The sequence below is a fragment of the Corvus kubaryi genome, unplaced genomic scaffold (genome assembly GCF_017639235.1).
Source record: "Corvus kubaryi isolate FWS band 111438036 unplaced genomic scaffold, C.kubaryi_AGA036_p1.0 134, whole genome shotgun sequence".
NCBI classification, from domain to species: domain Eukaryota; kingdom Metazoa; phylum Chordata; class Aves; order Passeriformes; family Corvidae; genus Corvus; species Corvus kubaryi.
The window spans coordinates 3,451,102-3,472,451 of record NW_024580668.1 but is presented as its reverse complement, the minus strand read 5'-3'; the positions used below and the strand labels follow the sequence as shown (position 1 = coordinate 3,472,451).

The following is a 21,350-nucleotide window of genomic DNA, read 5'->3' as shown; positions in this document are numbered from 1 at the left end:
TCATACTTTGCAGCTTTCTTGGCTGGTACTGTGGGAAGGTTACCTTCTTTTACTTAATCTCTGAGGTTTTATTTTATAAACAGATTCCCTCTGTAAGCCAGGCATTCTTGGACCAGTAATTAGTAGAAAAGACAAGCTTTATACATAGCTGTAAATTAATTGCAAACTAATGGCAAGGAGTAAGAGAGAAAACTTTACACAGCATATAGTCATGCACAATAAAAAACTCTAAAGTAAGCAACTATTAAGTGTTGCTGCCCCGACCTTTCTGAGTTTTACTTTTCCTGAAAGAAGTACAAAGAACCCCCTGAAGCATTTGATGATCCTTCTCTTAAAGGATTTGCCAAGATGTATCACCTTGCCCTAATTGGCAGCTCTGAACTTACCTGTTTGTATTTGAAGGACTCGCCCACGTTTTCATCCAGGCTGAAGGTTTTATAAAGCACAGCCTTGTTTAAGTTGAAAGTTTATGAAGTCTAATGAATGTAGGTTGTCAGGGTTTTGTTGCATGTAAATAATGTGTGTACATTTAATGCTGTGTAGGTCAGATTCACTGAAATCGGTGTGCGTGGAGGTCACCTGCAATACCACATCCCTGTTCCACAGACAGCCCTCTTTGGCAACAATTCGGCCACAAGACTAAAACGCAATTTGTTGCCCACGTGGGTTTTTGATTAACAGGAGAAAATTGGGATGAACACTACAGGGAAACGCTTGAGAGCACCAAAAAACTTTGTACTGAAACAATTTTAAAGAACAAGTTCATCTGTTGCCAAAATTTCTACCTTAGAAGCTATGAAAGACTTGATCCAAGTGAAACATTCTCATTGTGTATGTGCAAATCAGGTAGTTTGCATTTAGTTCCCCAGATTCCCTATGCAAACATATGCAAATATCTTTTTCTCTCTATTCCAGCATATTCCTTGTGTCTACCCTTCTTATCCTCTCCCCAATGCACGTTCATGCCATCTTAGACAAACCCATCTGACACTCTTCAAAAGCAGTTTGCTCACATCTAATAGGATAACTTCAAAATAGCAGGTAATGGTAACTTTAACTTATTCCAGCTCTCTGGTAAACAAAAGATGACACAGTATGTGTTTCCTGCATAGGAACTGCACCCCCTTGCTTAGTAAAAGCTTGTATCCAACCTCTTCAGGTGAAACAGCGGTTCAGAAGCAGGAATTTTTTGTTTATTTAGCTTTTGAAGGCTGCTATTAAGTCAACATGTTAGATGTGTACCCCAGATTGAAACAACAAAGCCACATCTTTTAAACATCATGTAAGACAAGTGAGTTAACTGCAGCCAACTCCATATTTTTGGGTACTACATAAGCAGCAGAGCAGTGGTTTAAAAAAAGCAAGTTACCAACCAGCTGGCTGTACTAACAAACAAGAGAAGATCCCTTCCCAGCACAACAGGCCCCACAACACTATGCAGATATTAAAAGCACTTGATAGTTTTGATTGACAGAAACCTGGCCTAAGCAGTTGAGAACTGTGCATTTCATGCAGTCTAAGGTAAAAGCAATGTATTAAATAACTTGGCCCTGCTAGAATTTGTCAGGCCTTGCCCTGCTTGGCAAGACTGTGTGTGGCCTGCAGTTTCTCAGACATGGTGCTGCAGAGAAAGGAAGTGTTACACAAAAGCTGCATTCTCTCTGCTGTTTCCCCCCATCCCTTCTTTGCACAAGATCTTCTGCCTTTGTCTGTGTGTACATAAACCAGGGAAAAGCTCCAGTTTCTGAACACCAGTAGTCAGGACTTCTGGAAAACAGCTATTCCAGTCATTTGTACATGTAAGCTATTACTTACATTCCTCTTCTATAATTAAATTGCTATAGAGACTGTTTTTTAAGATGTGGAGAATTTTGGAAGCATTTATAAACAAGCCAGCATATTTATAAACAAAGCTTTTTATTAATAAAATGTTTACACCTTTTTTTTTTTTTTGCACAATACATCAGACTGGTAGTGATTTAGCATGTTATTACACTATAAAAGTTTATTATGGATGCTGAGGCTGAAAAGGCTGTTTACATTATGTCAAATCAACATTTCTTTATTTGCATTCTATGCACTATATGGGAGTGTAACAATTCAAACAAAAAGGAGAGAACAAAAGCCTGGTTTTCCTCATTAGCATCTACAAACCAACAATACAGACAAACCTGTACACGCTCTCAGGACCAGCCCAAGAGAAGACTAAAAAAAAGTCTCAAAACATTCATAAGCTTGGGAATTCATCACTACAATATCTCATCACTAGTAATCTGACTACACTTCATGCAGTGAAGCAATGGTTGGAAATTTGTGCAGTTTACAGTGCTGCAAATGCTCTGTAACTTTGAGCGGCTTACGTTTGTTTTAGTAAGAGATAATATAGTAAGAAGGCACAGACCTTTCAACCCTTGTAACAGGTTAACCCCATCCTAGGATGAAAAGGCAGAATGTTGTTATGAGTGACAAGAATTGCTGATACAAAGGTTAACCTTCACATCTAATTTTACAGGCAAACATTTACTACACTGCAAGAGCTCTATGCATATCAGGTTATTTTTGTGTCCTGAACACACAAATGCAGTTTCTCGTTAAGAAAAAACCCTTTTTTTTTCTTCATTGTCCTCAGTGTGGGGGGGTACAAGTGGGAAAATTGCCAGGAAGTCTTAAGTGTCTCAGCTACAGAATGCAATCCATTTCTGTGCCTTAATTAATTCACTGTCACAGTGTCAGTGTTGGATACACATAATTCAGAAAGAGGAAGTACAAGAAAGAAAGTTAAAATGCAGAGGAGTTGACTAGAGGCTTACAATAACTTCTTGCTCCTCCAGGTGAATGTGCTTTTAGCCTTCATTATGTGGTAAAATACAGTCATGGCACAGGTCTCAGCTGCTGTAACAGTTTCATAAGGCTGTGCTAATGAATTACCATTTTGCTTACAAATATTTGCTGCTATGACAGATACTTCTAGAACTTTGTGGCAAAAGAGACACTCACCACCTATTGTTGTCTAAATCCCATAAGGAAACAAAGAACAAATTGCCAAGAAAACATAATGGATTTAATAGGAAATACATACTGTAACACAAGTAAAAGTGAGGCAAGATAGTAGCGGTGAATCTATCAAGGTGTCAGAGTTACAGAATATTCAAGTGCAACAACTGGATGGAATATCACACTCCCAGTGATGAAGAGCATGACAGAAGAGTGGTCTGTGTCCTTCAACATTTGAAAAAGGAGTAGCAGTTGGTTTGCTCAATAATATGTATGTGAAAACATCAACAGAAACCAAGCAAAGCCCAACCTTCTTAAAAGAAGGTGACCTTTACAAAGGCAATTAGCTCCTTAAATAAAATTTATAGTTAGTGTTTAAGCAAAAATTTAAGGACATCCATTTGCAGGTTGCTGTAAACAGGAACAGCAAAATTGATTCTTCTACGAAGTCTTTATTCTTAGACTGAGAAAAGTCATCCTACTGCCTTGGTTCTCCATGTAAAACAGTGAGCACCAAGTCACTCTCAGCCATTAGAACTTTTCTAAGTATTTCTGAATTGCTCTTTGTAGCATGTACACTCTGACAACACTATGTTAAAAATTCAGGGTTGGGTGGGGTGGAAGGAAATGGAGGGGGGGAAGGAGGAAAAAGCTGACCCTAGGAACATTTTGACATGTCAGAGGCTAAGCTCATCAGTATTCTTGGATTTCAGGATAGTCTTATATCCCTTGAAAGATTTGTTATCTGTGACACTTTAGGGATAATATCTGGTAATGATTGTTTGATTTTTTCCAAGTCATGCATTTTTGACTGTAGCTGAGCAAGAAGTGGTTTGCATTCAGACTTTTGAGACCTCCAGAATATCAGAAGGGATTTTTCAGAAACATTGGTATAAGAAGGCCTAAATAATTTTAGGGAATTATGTTTTGGCACTTGAATGCTTGCATGATATACAAATATGTATTTTCAAGCATATTCCTTTTGACAAGCTGGAGCCATATGACTCAAAGGAAAACTAACTTTTTTTTAATACTAGAACCTATATTTCCATCTCACATTATTAATTTACACCATCATCACATTTCTGTAAATCTTCTGTCACCTACCATCACTAGGCTGTGATCTACTATTAGAGATGGGATCTGAACATAAAACATCAACAGTTTTCTTTAGGGAATTTTTTGCAGATTTTTAGAGGCTTAATTCCAAGTACACAAGTCTCCTGCTTTGAATAACTGACTTGTGATGTACAAACCATCTCAGGTGGCTGTAAAATGACTTCCTGATGGAAAAGTTAAGAAAGTTTCTCCTTCTCTCTCAACTATGAGCCAAATAGCCTTTTTTAGAGGCTGCAAGTACTCAGGAGAGATACGTGAAGCCTTTTTACAAAATGAGCAGGCAGTGTAGAAGTTGAAGCCAGTGAATTATGCAGGTTCTCCTCATGTTGGAGAAGATTTTACCCTGCTTGTCTGTAGCTATTGCTGCTGAGTGAGATTCACTCCAGGGTGAGCAGCTCCACTCTTCTGACAGCTTCTGTCCTGTAAATCATCTATTCCCAAGATAGTCTTTGCAGATTGCTGACACAGCATACCACAAATAGTCTACATCATCCTTAACACACACTAAAGACTGTTTCACAAGCAAGTCATTCAAACATCACTGCTAAAGCTTCCTTTTCCAACTAATAATGCATTATACTGGAATTTAACACTAATGTTAAGGAAGAATTTCAGCTTAACCATGTAACAAAATCTTGCTGAGGCTAACTTTTAAACCAGTCAAGATTTTCACCATGAATTACTTTTTGATAATTAAAATGAAGCTTTAACCAAGAATGTAGTTCTCCCTCAACCAGGTTAAAGGATTAGACTTCCAAATCAATAAGTAGGTCCTGTCTCCTCTCCTCTTAACTCTCTTCCCAAGCAAGTGAATAATCCTTCTTGAGCAGGCTGGTAGCATTAAATGTAAAGCAACACATCAAAGACTCCAGTCTGCATAAAGCCTCCCTCTAAACCATTAACTGTCTGATCCTGCAGCACTTAAAGGAAGGGTGTCTCTGATGTCAGCAGGGATCTGAAGTGCAGTGATTTGCTGGACCTAATAACAAAGTCTTTACCGTCACAGCAACAGCAAAAGTTTTCAGAATTGTCTTAGAACTTTTCAAAGCACCTATAGCAATTTTCAGTAGTATGATTACTAGATGCTCCTGCTATTAAATGCAAGCTTCCAAATTTCACCTACTTGGGCACTTAATATGCCAGTTTTCTGCATGTACATAAAATATCCTACAAAACTACCTACAGCACAGATTAGGAGCCTGGCAAGTCACCTAAGTGACTGTTGCAACAGAGGGTCAGATGAAGACACCTTCCAAAACCTGGAGAGCACATTCAAGTTGCTCCAAAGCTTAAGAATGAAATATTTATCAAATTATATTTTTGTTCAATTCTATAACTCTCATGAGAAAGAACTGGCGGTGTTTAGAAGTTGCAATAGTCATATTTTTTTCAGCTAAAAAATGTTCTGGATCAATGATATAACACACACCTCGTTACATTTTTACATACATGACACTTTGCCCTTTCAAACTTGTTCTGCAGAAATTAATCTGTGCAGTGTGCTCTGGGGTGACCCCGCTTGAGCAGGGAGGTTGAACCAGATGACCCACTGTGGTTCCTTCCAACCTGAACCATTCTGAGATTGTGTAATTCCCTTTGACAGTATCTGAAAGTCTAGTCTCTCTGATGAGCTCCACTCATTAGACAGAAAGACACGGTGCAATAAAACTTTAATCCTGAGCTTTTTTAACAACTTCTTACCAGGAAAAGTTATTAAAAATTTAGCTGGAATGGTTGATAATCAGCACTCCAAACACTCCAATACCAATGTATCTCCAAATAGAGAAGCTATGTTAGGACAAAATATAATCAATTCCAGCAAGCCTAGTGCAAGATGAAAGCAGCTGACCTACCAAATTATTAATACAAAAGAAACCATTTTTCTCCACCAAAAATGAAACAATGAGCATGTGCATCTCATGCAGAGAGGATTGCATTCCAGCTTTCAGCAGGGCCAGTGATCAATAAACACTTATCTTGACTCAGGAGAACTTACATCAACCGTCTGACTTTTTAAATAGGCAAGCATTAAAAAGCAGCCTCACTCCAGGGTTGGTAGTTTGGACAATCTGAAACACTGGTTGTTTCCATGTGTTCATTACCTGCAGTAATTCAAGGTCAGAACTGCAGAAAGAGTAGGATGTATGCCCATGAAGGATTGCATGAGTTGGATTTCTTGGGCTCTCTAGAAGCATGGAGCCTGTAGGACTGTGCAAAGAAGGCGGAATTGGCAATGCAGGCAGGGTAAGGAAAAGGCATGACAAAAATGTAGTCACCAAATATCATTAAACTCACTGACCTGTCCAAAAACCTCATTGTACCAGTTTGCCTGTTTTGCTCCAGCTCTCCAAGAATTTTCACTAACACAAATGAAAAGTCCTTTTCATTTCTTACAAATTTTCATGCATTTCCTTCAGAAAAAATACTTGAGATGACAGAAAACCAGATTAAAAAAAGAATAAGCATCATCATGACCTCAGTTTGATACTAAAGCTAAACAGCATATTTTAGTATATACTCAAGTCTATTAAGCTCTTTTTCTTCAAAAAGTATAGAAGTTTCTCACTAGTGCTGGTAAGAAACAAAAAGTAAAAATAAATAAAATAGCACAAACAGGTATGGTCAATCTATAGTTTAATTGAAAGCCTACTAAACCCAATACAGAATAAGCTAAACACTAATTTGCTAAAAACCCTCACAGATGAAAAACCCCAGGAACCAAGAGGTAACGATCTACATTACCACATGTCTTAAGGTTACTTCCTATGTGTATTTTTGTGCCCAAAATAGGAAGGACTGGGTGCACCCCAGATGAAAGCTTGTTCAACAGACAGGCCTCATGCTGCCCCAACAGGATTCTCTTATTGGCCCTTTCAAATGTCATTGAAAGAGAAAGAATTTCATCTGCCTCTGGATGAACTCACAGTGACAATACCTAAAATGCAGGAAAAAAACCCTGATGGAGATTCCCTAAGAGTTTATCCCTAGGTGTGGAATGGAAGGAGTGTAGAAGATTGTAGGTTTTTTTACTATTTTTACATAATTTATAACACTTTAAACACCGGTCTCATAAATATAATATGAACACTTTACACATGCCAAGCAATTAAAAGCTTTCCCCAAAAACTTGTAGGTCTTCTCAGAACCACTGGCAGCATCTGTTTACAGCATCTCTTTTTAGTCAGTAACCACTTAATTTAGTCAGATCTACAAGTAATTTTCTTCAAACAACATCTTAATATTAAAAAAACTTGTAACAACAAAAAGATGCCTATAAGCATATCAGTTTGCCTTAAAGTGATTACAGTCAGCATGAAAAAGAAGATTGTCTGTGGTTTAAGATCTGTTGCTTGTGTCCCCACCCCCAGTGCAGATCATCTTTAAATAAAAAGTGCAAATGGGATTTGGGGACTGGATGGACTGATTTGCCTACTGTTTGTCTTCAGTTGCTTATTCTGTAGCCATCTCACATCAACTGTCCTGTCATACTTTGGATTAGCTACACCAAAATTTAAAATAAGGCTCACTGAAGAAAAGGAAGAAATGACATCTAACTTCCAGACTCCTCCTAACACAATCTCCCACAAAAGTGCTCATTTCCCTTTTTACCAAAAAAACCTCCCAAAACCTTGATTACAAAACTACAAAAACATTTCAGTTCTACCATCCATGTAGTCACTTTCCAATCAAGCAAGGCCAAAAAAAGTGATGATGGATTCCCTTTGAATGCAAGAGACACTGCACGCTGTGGAAGCCAGCAGGCTGCCCTGATGACTGCAGTCTTTTCTGCACGCGTACGGGTGTCAGATGAGCCAGTCCCTTTTTTGGGGACCTCGGGTGTATGAACACCAGCAGATAAAGATCTAAGACTGATAATATAAACCCAACATGAACTATTAACTTCCAAGACCGCCTACTGTATAAACAAGTTTGATTTTCTAAGGGGTCAGTCAACAGCAGCTGCGCTTTGTCACCGATGGCTGTCGTCGAAGTTTGAAGCCCTTCCCACTGGACGGGGGGTTGGTGTCAGTGGATGGAATTCTGCGACCTACAAGGAGGCAGGAAAAAGAAATTTATAGGAAATGTTATACTTGAAACTAATTCTAAGCATCCGGTGTATGCTCTTTTGTATGTATACAAAAATGTGTCTTCAATTAGCTGTAGGTCACTAGGGAAGACATTCCTGCCCAGCATGATGGCAGCAACAGTCTGTGTTAATGTCTGTAAGAGGGACGGCTGCACAAAAAGACAGCAGAGGCAGTTTGAAGTCAATTTAGCAACAGTTACACTTCAGGCTCATCTAGATCTGGACAGCTGAGCTGTAAAAGCACTTGGAGAATACTTTGCAGGATGCAATACCATCTGGAATAGCTTGAGAACAACCATCTTGACCTGTATTTCCACAGATCACCTGCATCAGGCTTAGCAAAGGAGTGCTTGTAGAGGGAGCTGCTTTAGTCATCTCATCAGTCTTTAAAATGGACTGTTCCTGGTTGAGCATTCTCTTCTGAGGAGGATTTATGATTTCCTCCCCTCCCCCATAGTTTATTCAAGATCAATTTTAGAGAGCAACTATTAAGTCAGTAAATAAGGAAGCTAACCTACAGCACATTTTTTACAACAGCTTCAATACATTCAACTGATTCTATAAGACCCAATTTTTTTTCTTGATGTTTCTGTAGTTAGACCCCTTTTCACTAACAGGATGACATACCTGCACATTGGTGCTGCTACCAAATAATATTGCATAGAATTCACTTTGGAATACTGTCTGCTTTTTATTAACGCACATAAAAAGTATCATTGTTGTCCTCACCACAAATGGGACAGAAAAGATTTGCAATTTAATATGAAAAACCCCAAGGTACCACAAACATACTTGTGGAAAATCTACATGCAGTAGTTGCTATTCCCCGTGCAGTAATCTGGCATTTATGAATTCTTGTATTTTTAAAAACACACTTTTTTAGCCTAAGTACAAGCACTAAGAGTGAGAACTTAACTTCTTTTCTCAGATGTATAAAGTCTGGGTCTTCCTTATGCCATTTCCTTTCCCTTCCATAACTTTGGAAGTACTAATTGAAACATTCAATAACAGACATGGTATGATGACACTGACTTCTGACATGAGTACCCTATTTGCTATTTACCCAGCAGCATCACAGTAGGCTGAGAATCTCTAGAAGGAATATTTAGAGGTCATTAGATGACCAGAAAATCATTCAGCTCATTTTGCAGTTTGTAGTCATGACAGATTAACAAATTTAAGTCAGTATATTCTCACCCAAATAGCACAAAAGGTAACACAGAAATCAAATTTCTACTTGAACTTCTTGCAGAAGAAAGTACATTAACTGTTTAAATACTTACTAATTTCTATAAAGAGTTCATTAATGTTTATTGCATTTTTCGCACTTGTCTCAACAAATATTGCATGAATGGAATCTGCATAGTCTTTAGCATCTTTTTCCATGACTTCTCTGGAAAAAAAAAGCAAAGAAAAATTCATGAATGCAGAAGAATCCCATTACTCAAAACCTTAAGGGACAGATTAAGTTTTTAAGTGTCTCCTATAATGACTATTTTACCTGCTTGGCATCACAGCGCTCCCTCATGCTGAAGCTGCTGCTCATTCTTTACTCTGTGCTGTCTCCCTGCCTTGAGGTTCGAGCATAGTCATGAACTACCCAAGGCCTTAATCCATCTGACGACATTACAGTGGTTTTGTCTTGAGTGCTCTAAGCTTAGTTCTACAATCAATCCTTCTGAGGTGTGTTATTCACCCCCCCAGCTTTAGATGTCCTGAGAAGATCCTAAAGCATTATTTCCAATGATCCTGTGCATTTCTTATGACTGTTAACAAAACCAAAGCATCTTCCAACACTGCACAAATCATCAGCACAGCATTTACTTTGCGTGAAGATGTAGCTATAAAAAAGGAATAATTTTATACTGAGCATACAGAAGTGTAAAAGTTATTCTGCACCCCAAAGAAGGCAAGTTGATGATTTTGTATCTTTCCTTAAAAAAAATGAAAAATACAAACCCTAGCAGCTGTAGGGAGATCTGGACTTTATGTTGTATCGCTTTACATACAATTTCTACAATACACAGGCTACTTTCAGTAATGAGGGACTTTAGAATATCAAGAGCATGGACTTTGATCAGCGACTCAAATATTGCCTCTGACTAAAGTACAAGGAATCTTCCTCATTAGCTTGAATAGAAATGTTTACACTTATGATGCCAGCTGAGCATGTGAGACTGAATTCTGGTCTAAGTAATTTTACACTGTATCTCCTTCAAAAGACATGCTACTTCTAACAAAAGTTATTAGACCTCACTAGATAACTTCTAGGTATTAACAATTTGTAAAACCATACTCAGAACCACCTTTGCCGTGGTTCTTTAAACATGTAACCATCTGCCTCCTTTGAGACACCAGCTGTGGTGCCTTTTGCAGTGAAACCTAAACCCAAGAAGTTTACACACACCTTCTTTCTGGATTTTGGCTTATTTAACCAGAGCATCAATAAAAAAGGCCTTCTTTTGTTTTTAGTACATGCCTTCCTGAAAGTTTGGCTGTTCATAAAGTTTCTCAAGAGCTTTTCCCGCTCCCTGCAACTATTTTGGCCACAGCCAATTCCACCCTAATATTTAAGCAGGGAAGGAAGGCACCTGAACAAGCAAGTCAGAAAAACCTACACAATGCTTTCCAACAGGCTTGGTGTTTTTCCTAGCAAAATGAGGTGCTACAGACTGACAGGGGCACTTCTTGTAAAGTGAGGTAAACAGCTTCTATTACACTATAGTTTCACAGGCAGTTTAGGTTTGTGTAACTTGGCACTGCCACCAGAAAAGGTAATCCTGTCTCCCCGTAAACTGCTCATTCCTAACCCTGCTATCCCCTCACCGTTATGCCAGCAAGTGTTCATGGTGTGAGAAAGATAAGTATACTTGGATCAGTTGTTTTTTATTTTTTTTAAAGGGTTAGTTTTAATTTGGATCCATTTTACAGCCCAGTTTACTGCCCAATCACACGTATACTCACATCAGCACAGGGGAGGAAGTGGATGAGACCATCCAAGGGCAGATTAACCACATCTTTGAACAGCAGAAACAGCACAAACCCCATGTCCTCTGACAGCCCAAACCCCTTATGAAACTACAACACTAGAGCAGAACAGCTTATATTGTTCTATACCTTTCAGCTGCTCTAAAATCTTGAAATATTTAACACTAGGGCTTCAGGAAAACCCTCAAAACTGACAAGAGTTATTTACCTGACATCATTAAGATCACACTTATTTCCTGCAATAGCTACAACAATGTTGGGAGGTCCATGCTGGCGAAGCTCTTTAACCCAGTTCTTTAATGTTGAGAAAGTTTCCTAATATGGAAAAAAAAAAAAAAAAGAAAGAAGACGGAAGGAATTAAGAGTCAGAACTGGCCCATGACACAAACAGAAAACCCCAGAAATCGTAATGCTGGGCCAAGATCAAGTTTCTTACCTCTTTTGTGATGTCATACACTATAATGGCTGCTGCTGACCCTCGGTAATACATCGGGGCTAAAGCACGAAACTGGAAGAAAGACACCAGACAACATAAACCTGATCTTCCACCAAACTCCAGAATCTCACTGTCATTACTGTTACTATTGAAAAAAGTGAAAACCAAGATCACAGCAGTGGAAAACTTTCCTTTACAGTCACAACTGGTCTGTGCAGTAGAGCACACAATCTCCCAGGAAGGCATTGTTCTCCAAAGGCCGGGCAGTAAATGGTGCGGGGCTCAGCAGCTCACCTACTGCAAACAGCACAAAGGCAAGCCTGATCTTATTTTGCCTAGATTAGAACCTCTCACTTAACAGACTGTCTACACAAACATGCATGTGCTCAACTTTAAACACCAAACAAGGACAAAAATGCAGGAAGAAGCAAGGTCAACTTTGACCAAGACAAAAATGTCAAGAAAACTACCATATATTAATGTTGATCTGAATTGTTCAGAAGCTGCTGTCAACCTCTAGCCCCATGGATCAGTCATCAGTCTTAAATGCTAGAAATGCTGATTTCTTCATGATTTAACTTATGGCTTTAAGGATTTTGCTTCAATTTTCCCCTCAAATTTAGAAGCATGTTTAAAATTAAAAAATGCAAAAGCCCATAACTATGTGCCCTGTTGCAAGCAGAGCTTTAAGGAATACACTAGATAAAAGGCTGCAGTAATTTTCTTGTGATTTTCAGAATTAAATCTACTGCAGGTCTGTTTGCTTGGTAGGGCCTGTACCTTTGTGTGGACAGAGCCTTATGAATCCAGGTCTAAAAAAAAGTGATAAAGTCCATGATCAAGTTGCATCAAAAATATCAATGTAGCATTCTTAAGAACAGTGGGATATTCTGCCAATTTAAAAAAAGCCAAGACACCTAATCTTGCAACCAGAATTCTCCATCAAAGTGCAGAGTGAACTGCATGTATTGGTTCCATGTAAGCATATATGATTTAGAGCTTTTGTGCATCTTATTACTCAGGGTAAAAATAATGAATTGGATACAGTTTTTCATAAAGGCTTATTCATTTCTAATAAAATACCAATTTCCTTTTGCTTAGTACTGTTCAACTGAGAGCAATATAATAAATCATAAAAATCTTGCTATAAAGCAGAATTCCAGACCATTTACATTTGGCTCTCAAATTCTATTTTGAAAATAGGATTTTGAACACAAAGTTCAGAATATAAAAATATTTAATAGTGGGAAAGGGAAACATGGGCAGGCACTCAGTTCACATTGGGATATAATCCCTCTCTTCCTTCTAAGTACTAATATAAAGGGAAATATACTTGGTAAACCACCACTTGGACTGGTTGCAACCTGGCCTTTTGATTATTTCACTATTTACATTGGGAATAAACCAACTTTCACTTGCTGATTTTGTATTACTCTCATTTCCTGTCTACTAACACTTAGATACTTTTTTCCACCTAAGAGCAGTCGGCAGATAAAATATATTAATGAAACAGATGTTACCAGAAACACTGGATTTTCCTTTTCCAATTTTTCCAAAGACTTCAGCTTGTCCCCCAGCCTCAAATTTGTGTTTTGACAGAATTATTAAGACAACATATTGCAATTATGCAAGGAAACTCAAAACTGTTAGGTAAGAAGGCAAAAATCCTCATTACTGTAAGTGACCTCCTATGAATTTAACTCAGTGGAGAAGAAATGAGAGAAGAAATAAGGTGTGTGTGTGTAAATGAGGTGTGTGAAGCGACTTGGTGCACATTTCCACCTCTGGAACAAGGCTATCCAGCCACCCTGAAGCCATGGAGAGCAAGGGGGTACCCAGAGCAGTGCAGCACTATTTGCAGCTGGGCTTTTGAAATGGGAATCAGCAAACTCTCCTCAAGAAGCCAAGACTATGAATTCCGTGCATTCCACATCATAACTCAGCACAGACATTTCAGTTCCAAGAACGGTGTGGACATTTTTGGTGTTCCAGATGTATTCCATGGAGGGAATTCCTTCCATAATTCATTGTCAGATACGTTGCATGACCAGAAAACTGTGCTACAGATTTCAGGGCCAGGCAGGTATACAACCCATTAGTGACAGCAGTGATAGTGCTGTCCTGCTCTGGAAAAAAAAATCCTTGCTCACACTTCACTGATTTCCTCGGTTATACTGGGGTCTCAAGTGACTTCTCTCAGACATGGAATATAAATTTCACAGGTATCACAGCTCCTGGGTCAGAGTCCTGGAAAGACATCTTTATTGAAATCAAAAAAGGAAAGGTATCATGCAACTTATATGGAAGAAAATTAAAGAGGTATCACTGAGAGTCTAAAAATAGACCAGGAACATGCTGGTCATGTACAGAGATGCTTCCTCAGATTAGATGTGCTGAATCCGAATTACAGGGTCCTCCCATTGCTTACACAGTTAAAGTGAACAGGATGGAATGCTAAAATGTAATGGATGTTTCCTGCCAGATAGTGGCAGGCATGTTTATAAAGCTTTCCATTTAAGAGTACCAACCTCTAAAAATTCATACTCTACCTCTCAGAATATCACTTTGCAGCATTAACATTCCAGAATGGGCTATGATGTTCACTTAAGACAAACTATTTACAGCAAATGCTGACTGGCTGCTAGGAATGGAAGGGCTCAGGATATTTTTGATAACACAGATACTATTGGACATATTCCTGGGAAACATCCCTGACAATTTCAGTTTGCTTTACATAGTGCTGTTGGAAGGAAACAAATTGTCATTCAAAATCTACAGCACTAAATCAAAATACAAATATACTTGAGTTACTTCTAGACATCAAAGCTATTACCAAGCCAAAAATCTGGCAACTCAGTTCCACCAGGAATCCTAAAGGTCAAGTGCCTGTGGATAGGGAGGACTGAGGTTTTACAAGGTGTTTGTTTTGTTGGTTTGTTTTTTTATTTGGGCTGTTTCTCAAGCCAATCCTGAAAAGTAGTACAGCTGTATTTGCCAGTTGTTATCCTAAAGTAATAACCCAACCTTTGTCACGGTTACCTCACATCCTAAATAAACTCATCATGAGTAACTGGCAGTTGCCAGTAGTTCACTTGCAGTCAAGAAACAGCAAGAGTAAGCACTGTTAATACGGCTACTGTAATTTCTACCACTGTTAGTAGTAATATATAAGCAAACAAATTCTCTAGCAAAGTCTTCCTTTTAAATTCCAAGTAAAAATCATGCAAATTAATTAGCTGAGATCTCATCTGACTAGTCATTTTCTTCAAAGCTTTTGTTGCCTCCCCTCAGAACGATGCATGCTGCAGAGATCAAAACCCCAAACTAACCAAATTAAAATTTAAATTTCAAAGTAGATTCCTTGACATAGCTTCTAACACCATCAGATTTGATTAGTAAAACTTTACAAAAGAATACAAAAGCAGCTATCACCTGTAACACTGCTTGAAACTCTGCTTTGGAAAGCTTAAATCTACATCCTACTCACATTTATAACCCTAACAGTGAAGCTAACAGAATGTGTTAGCAGTTGTATATTTTTCCAGAATCAAGGCCTTACTTGTACTATGAAACATGGTAATTCATTTCACTTTGATTCTTGTGGTGCTGCACTGGCTGCAAATATTGCAATTGAACGTTTAAAACTCAACTAGAAATGGTACTAGAGAGAGCTGCTGGCTTCCCCCCACACCAGCCTTGTTTTCTTCGGAAAGACCACTCCCTTTCAGTGAATCTAAACCCAGTCTATTGTTCCATCAACTCCTAAGTATAGGAGTTGATGAAACAATAGATAAGGCAATCTTACAGATAAGGTAATCTTCCTTACCTTTCTACTTCAACCATGACAACAATGAAAAATAAAAACATATCTACAGCACCCACATCCAAAAGGAACCTGCATAGAAACAAGTGTTCTAACACGTTTGTAAAACCAGATCACTTTGTGACTTTCAGGGGCAGAGTTAAAAAGCAACCCAAGCTCTGGCCCAAACTTTCCCCACAGATAATGACTTTCCTTACCCGCTCCTGTCCAGCTGTATCCCAAATCAGGAATTTATGCAGCTCATTTTGATACTGTACAGTCTTGGTCATAAAGGAGGCTCTGAAAAAAAATGCACAGTTCATGCTTTTTGAGAATATAAATACCTGCTTAGAACATTAATTACCACCTTGTAAAAAGGTTCACATTCCAATAAAAGTGCTTTCCCCATATATAAACACATGAACTGATGAAGAGTTTCAGATATAAAGGCTGAAATGGAGAGGATGACACTTCCTTTCAGACACTGAAATTCAACTAACAAAACACATCATAAATGATAAGTTTTAATTGTTTATAAGCTTTAGATAAAAAATATAGGATGTATGACCAAAAAACCCAGAAAGGTCAGCCTTTTAGCAACATCCTTCCTCACAACAATCACTTCAATGCACACTGGAAACTTCTGGGGGGAAAGAGGTCAAATCCTTCCCTTTGTATCAGCTTTTTCTATCTCTGTATTAACATTCAGGTAAGTGCTGGTAAATCCATACTTGGGAATAAAACAGGAGATGGATATCACTATTGGTAGGTGTTAACAGGACAAAGAAATCAATAGAGTAACTTGCTTGTTGTCTGCACTCTGTACAGCTTCCAGATCCTGTCTGGCATTACATATTTTAGTTTGCAGAGGCTCTTGGACTTCCAGAGGACAGAAAAAAAAAAAAAGAAAGAAAGAAAAAAAATCTCTCCTATGCTTCTCCCATTGCCCAAATTCTAGATGTTTTATAGTTAAATACTGCAAAGTACTTTTGTGGTTTATTTGATGTGCTTTAGCTGAATGAATGTATTTCCCACAAGAACATGAATTCAGTGACCTACTCTTTTACAAGAGGGAGTTCTTTGCTGTATCTCTTACCTGCAGGAATATTTTTCACTAGAAAAACCACACACTGAATTCAAATCCTTGTACAGCTGGAACTATAGGTGACATAATTGTTTTAAGCACATGAGATCCTACACTGTGAACTCGAATACCTTTTGTGTGATTAAGTCCTGTCACTTGAAAATATTGCAGAGCTTCAAGTTTGTTCTTCTGTCAGTTTTGACAGGATTCTGAAGGCACCGGATCTTCTTATAGTACCCCAAACTTGCTGTACAGTCATACTCAGACAGCAAGAGTCTTTCAGCATGATCAACAACATTAAATACCTGAGCCCAGGACGCTGAACTTCAGTTTATCTTGGGGCTTAAGAACCACTTAATGATGTCCCTGACACTTTTGTAGCGAACGTAACTGCAGTCTTCGGACATGTTTCAATGCTATAAGAGGACAATTAGCTAGCTACATTAAAGAAAGGGAAAGGGAGAGGCTACACAATGTTTCAACTGTTAAGAAGTAACCTTCTCGCCATTCCTTAAGCCCAGATCATTTGCCAGATAGTGTGCCAAACTCCAAAGTTAATTAGTGTTTTAAGAAGCCAGATATAAAGTTGCAACACCCCTAAAAAGGAAGAGCCTAGATGCAATGCATTTCAACATCATTTACTAGCTGATGTACTTCTGCAACAAGTAAGGAAAAACAAAGTGATAGGAGTATCTCTTGTAAAGCACAGCAGAGACTTTCACTTCCTTAAGACTGCTGCATCAAATCTGAATTCTCTTGCCAGTATGGAAACTGTTTCCTAAATCATAGATTCTCACTGAATTTATCTTACGTGGTTCTATAAACCAAAACATCCCTACACAGTCAATTTGAACGGAACAGTTGTGTTTCTGTAATTCACATCACAACTAAACCACCCCAAGTCGTACCTAGCAAGAGCTTAAATGTTTCTCGAAATTCTTTGACAATTGAGTCAACAAAACCTTTCAAACTGGAGTTATCCTTGATGACTTTTAGTAGGAATAATGTCTTTATTACTAGGAGTAATGTTTTGTTACTAAATTTCCCAGCTGCTTCTCCCAGCCAAGTAGGCACTATAACTACATGAACAAGATGCACCTGAAAGCAGTTTGATATTCCTTTTTGATGCTATAAGGAAAGACTAGATATTCTGCAGTACCTAGAGGTATATGCTGGTTAAATGTGCCCTCACCATCCTGAGAGGAGAAAAACTGCACAATTCTGACAGGACTTCTGCAGCTGCCCATATCAGAACCTGAGCAATGAACACTGAGAATAACAAAGTGTGATTGCTCAGCTAATTCTAAGAGGAATGAAAACAGGACAGGAAGCAAGATCATATCTCATGAACTCAAAGACCCAAGAATAAAGTTTAAACATTCTCAGCTTTAGTTGTGCAAGATGCTCAAAGCTCTTCTAATTTTTACTTTGTTCTTTCCACCTACTAGTCTAAATGAGGAAATAAATGCAAGGTATAAAAAAAAGTCAAAATTAATTTGCTTAAAATTTTGGGACTGCGTATCTTATTGGCCCTTCACACAACCCCTGCATTTGGGCAAGTCTTGATTCATTTATACCACTACAGAAAACTACCAAAATACCAAGTCCCCAGAGCAGTGAATGATTTTGTTAAGACTGTTAAGAGATAGATTTTTAGTCTGTCACTTCAAGCAACTATAATGATCTCAGTACTGTCAATAAACCTCTGTTACCAGGGAAATCTAAACAAAAACACACTTCTTACAGAATGTCTTGCGGTTCAGTGTCAGTATTTATACTCAAAAAAAGAGGGGGGTGTAAGGGAAAAGAGAGAGATCATGGGGACCCCAATTTTTCAGAAGGACAGGATGAGACACAGCTGATCTTTATCAGGAGGACCTTTTTTGGCTAAAGCTGTAGCAGAGCCCGTGTGACACCTGAGACAGGAAATTGTACTGACACCCCCACACACCTCTTGGCAATTAAGCAAAGTCTGTCCTCCCATAAGCCAAAAATTGCTTCTGATCAAAGCAGCCCAAAAGACACTTGCTAAGCAAAATAAAAAGACAGAAAAAGAAATAAAAAGATCCAACCACTCTAATTCCTGATGCTTGCCTTTCCCTCTATCCATTCAAAGATTTGAGATCAATAATGTTGCTGCTCTGAGGCTCAACTTTCAAATATTCCCCTTACCTATGAGACCAACTGCAAAAACAGTTTCATCAGTTAGATTTGTGTGCATTGCATACAGATGTGTAACACTTTAACTAACTAATAGCGAGACCTACCTGAATTAGTATGTTAACCACCCTCAAGAACCTAGGAGACTTATTGTACTTGAGCCTTAAAAAAATAAAATTAGAAACCGTGGAGTTGCATAATAGCTAGATGTTGAAATTTAAAGGTTGTGCTTGAGAAAAGCATGCTGTCTCTTTAGCAGATGCATCCATAGTATTCACTGTTAGCTTAGCTTAACAATACAAAATGGGTCCAGACCTTACAAATGAAAATGGAAGCTACAGGAGTGCCAGGAACACTCCTACGTGTCCTGAAGTAGCTCATGAGCTTAATTAAGGCAGCAGTCATGTTTATTACCACACTTAGCTGCCACACACGAAGAATTCTCAAGTGATCTATTCAGGTAATTTCATTTTATTCTTGCATAAATCACATTTACTTCATTTATTTTCTTACCCTATTGTTGGGTTGATGTTGGGATCAAAGCTATCTTCAACAAATCTCCATACGATACTTGATTTGCCCACACCAGTGTCCTAAAAAAGACCAGAAGCAGTTGAAAGTGGTATTAGTACCTATAAATAGATGATTCTTTTTGTCTCCAAACCCTGCAGTACACTGTAGTGAATAACACATTCCTGCAGAGAATCTCAGAGAAGTTGTGAAATACTTCAGGTACTATACTAATTTAGCAGAAAAATGAAAGGTCTGTGACAAGTTACAGTTTTCTAAACAAAATTGTTAAGTTTTTTTTTGAAGCACCACAAAAATCTGCATTCACACTTACTATAGCTCAAACTTTGGGGTTTTTTACAAAGCTATGCATACCTTGCTATGGAACAGCAATGGGAAAAGACCACTTTTGGTAAAATATACAACAATGGAGTATGGCTTGCCAGGATGGAGGACCAGAGCAGCACATAAAATTATACAAGTGTGACACACACATTCAACCTCTGACTAATGCTGTCCCACCCTGCTTAATGAAAGACTTGAAATTTCTTCTGTGACGCACCTGAAACGTGTTACTAATGCAACTCTATAGTGCTAAAAATTGTGAAAGAGGAAACAGAACATGAAAATACTGGATTATGTATATTTTTGCACCACCGACTCCATGGTTAAGATGAAAAAGACATATAGAAGTCACATTTAGAAGTGAAACAAACTCTTAGCAGTAAAACACTACTCAGTAGAAGCTGGACACTTGAAATGGTATTTAAGACGTGCAAAGACAAACTTTTTGCTTTACATTTCCTGAGTCATTAAAACTTTAAGGAATAAACCCCTGAGGAATTGCTTCACTGAAAATGAAGTTTTATATCATACATGCTTTTTTTTTTTTTTTAAAATCTCCTGAATATGGCAGTAATTTGGGTACATATATGACTGTTTGTCCTGCCAAGCTGCTTTCCTCTCGAGGAAAAGCACATTATCATAGCTCTGTATTTTATACTGTTTGCAGTCTCATTAATCAGAGGAAATCTCAAAAAGAGAAACACAGATGTGGTTCCTGGCTCAAAGAGTTCGAGGACAAGTTTTCCTGGGTGCTTATTCTCCTTTTCTTCCACAACAAAAGGTTTCTCAGGCCAGGTGAACACAAACAGTAGTTACCCCAAATACCTTTATAACACGAAGGGCACACAAGCAGATAATCTTCCCCTCTGAAGGGCAATGTGGCCATTTAGAAGCAGAAAACAACTCTGAACAACAGAGGGTTTCGATGAAGGTGGTGACACCTTGACCTGTTCAATGTGGGGCTCTCAGATCAAATCAAGCCAACACGCAGCTTCATACCCTTCAATTTTTAAACTTCTGCTTCACTTTGCTCCATGTCTCCTCCTTCCACCGCCTGCAAGACTTTCAAGCCTACCATATGTTCTTACAATACAAGTTCAGGCCCCTCCCTCTCTCCCACCAGTTTGATTTCAGGTGCTTCTATTTATTTTGTGAACTCCAAGCCCGAAACAGCCTAGGAGGAAGAGGGAGTACACATTTGGCATTCCTGCTTCCTCTCTTATTCTTTTTTAAAAGGAGAACAGGGCAAAAAAGGAGCGATATTGACCCCTGGCAGACGCCTCCCCCGCGGAGGGGAAGGCGCGTCCGACCGGTCCCCAAGAGGGACGGGGCGAGGGCCACCCCGCGCTCGGGGAGAGCTCGCCACGCTCGGCGCCTCTCCGGGCTCCGACAGAGGCTCTCCAGGCTCTGCTAGAAGCTTTACGCCATCACCACAGCTCTGACAGAGGCTCTCCGCCATCACCACAGAGGCTTCCCGGAGCTCTGACAAGAAGCTCCCCGCCACCACAGAGCCTGTCCAGCCGGCCCCTCATTCCTCTCCCACTCTCCCTCCCGTTGCCCACTACTTACCCCCAGAAGGCAAACTTTCAGTTCCCTCAGAGCCATGGCCGGGCGAGCAGCGCCTTCAGCGAGTGCCTGAGACGCGGCCCAGCACGATCATCGCCGTCCCCGCGGCAGCCGCCCCCCGCCCGCCCCGGTTACCCGCACACCGCGCTCCTCCTCAGGCTGCGCGGACGCGCCGCCATCTTGGGCGGCCGCCGGAATCCCCGCCCGCGCCCCCCGCTCGCTGTTGTCCCCCTCGGGTGCTGAGGGACCGCTCGACCCC

General features: G+C 39.2%; 1 protein-coding gene across 1 annotated transcript; it reads right to left on the bottom strand.

Moving 5' to 3' along the window:
* Positions 1 to 6,730: 6,730 nt before the first annotated feature.
* Positions 6,731 to 21,286, bottom strand: RAB22A (RAB22A, member RAS oncogene family). The gene is made up of 7 exons (XM_042045623.1): positions 21,095 to 21,286; positions 19,184 to 19,263; positions 15,645 to 15,726; positions 11,625 to 11,696; positions 11,397 to 11,503; positions 9,484 to 9,593; positions 6,731 to 8,161 (listed from the first exon to the last, which is right to left on the bottom strand). Exons 1-7 carry the CDS (start codon positions 21,128 to 21,130, stop codon positions 8,064 to 8,066), a joined length of 585 nt encoding a protein of 194 aa, XP_041901557.1. The 5' UTR covers positions 21,131 to 21,286; the 3' UTR covers positions 6,731 to 8,063.
* Between the last annotated feature and the right edge of the window lie 64 nt (positions 21,287 to 21,350).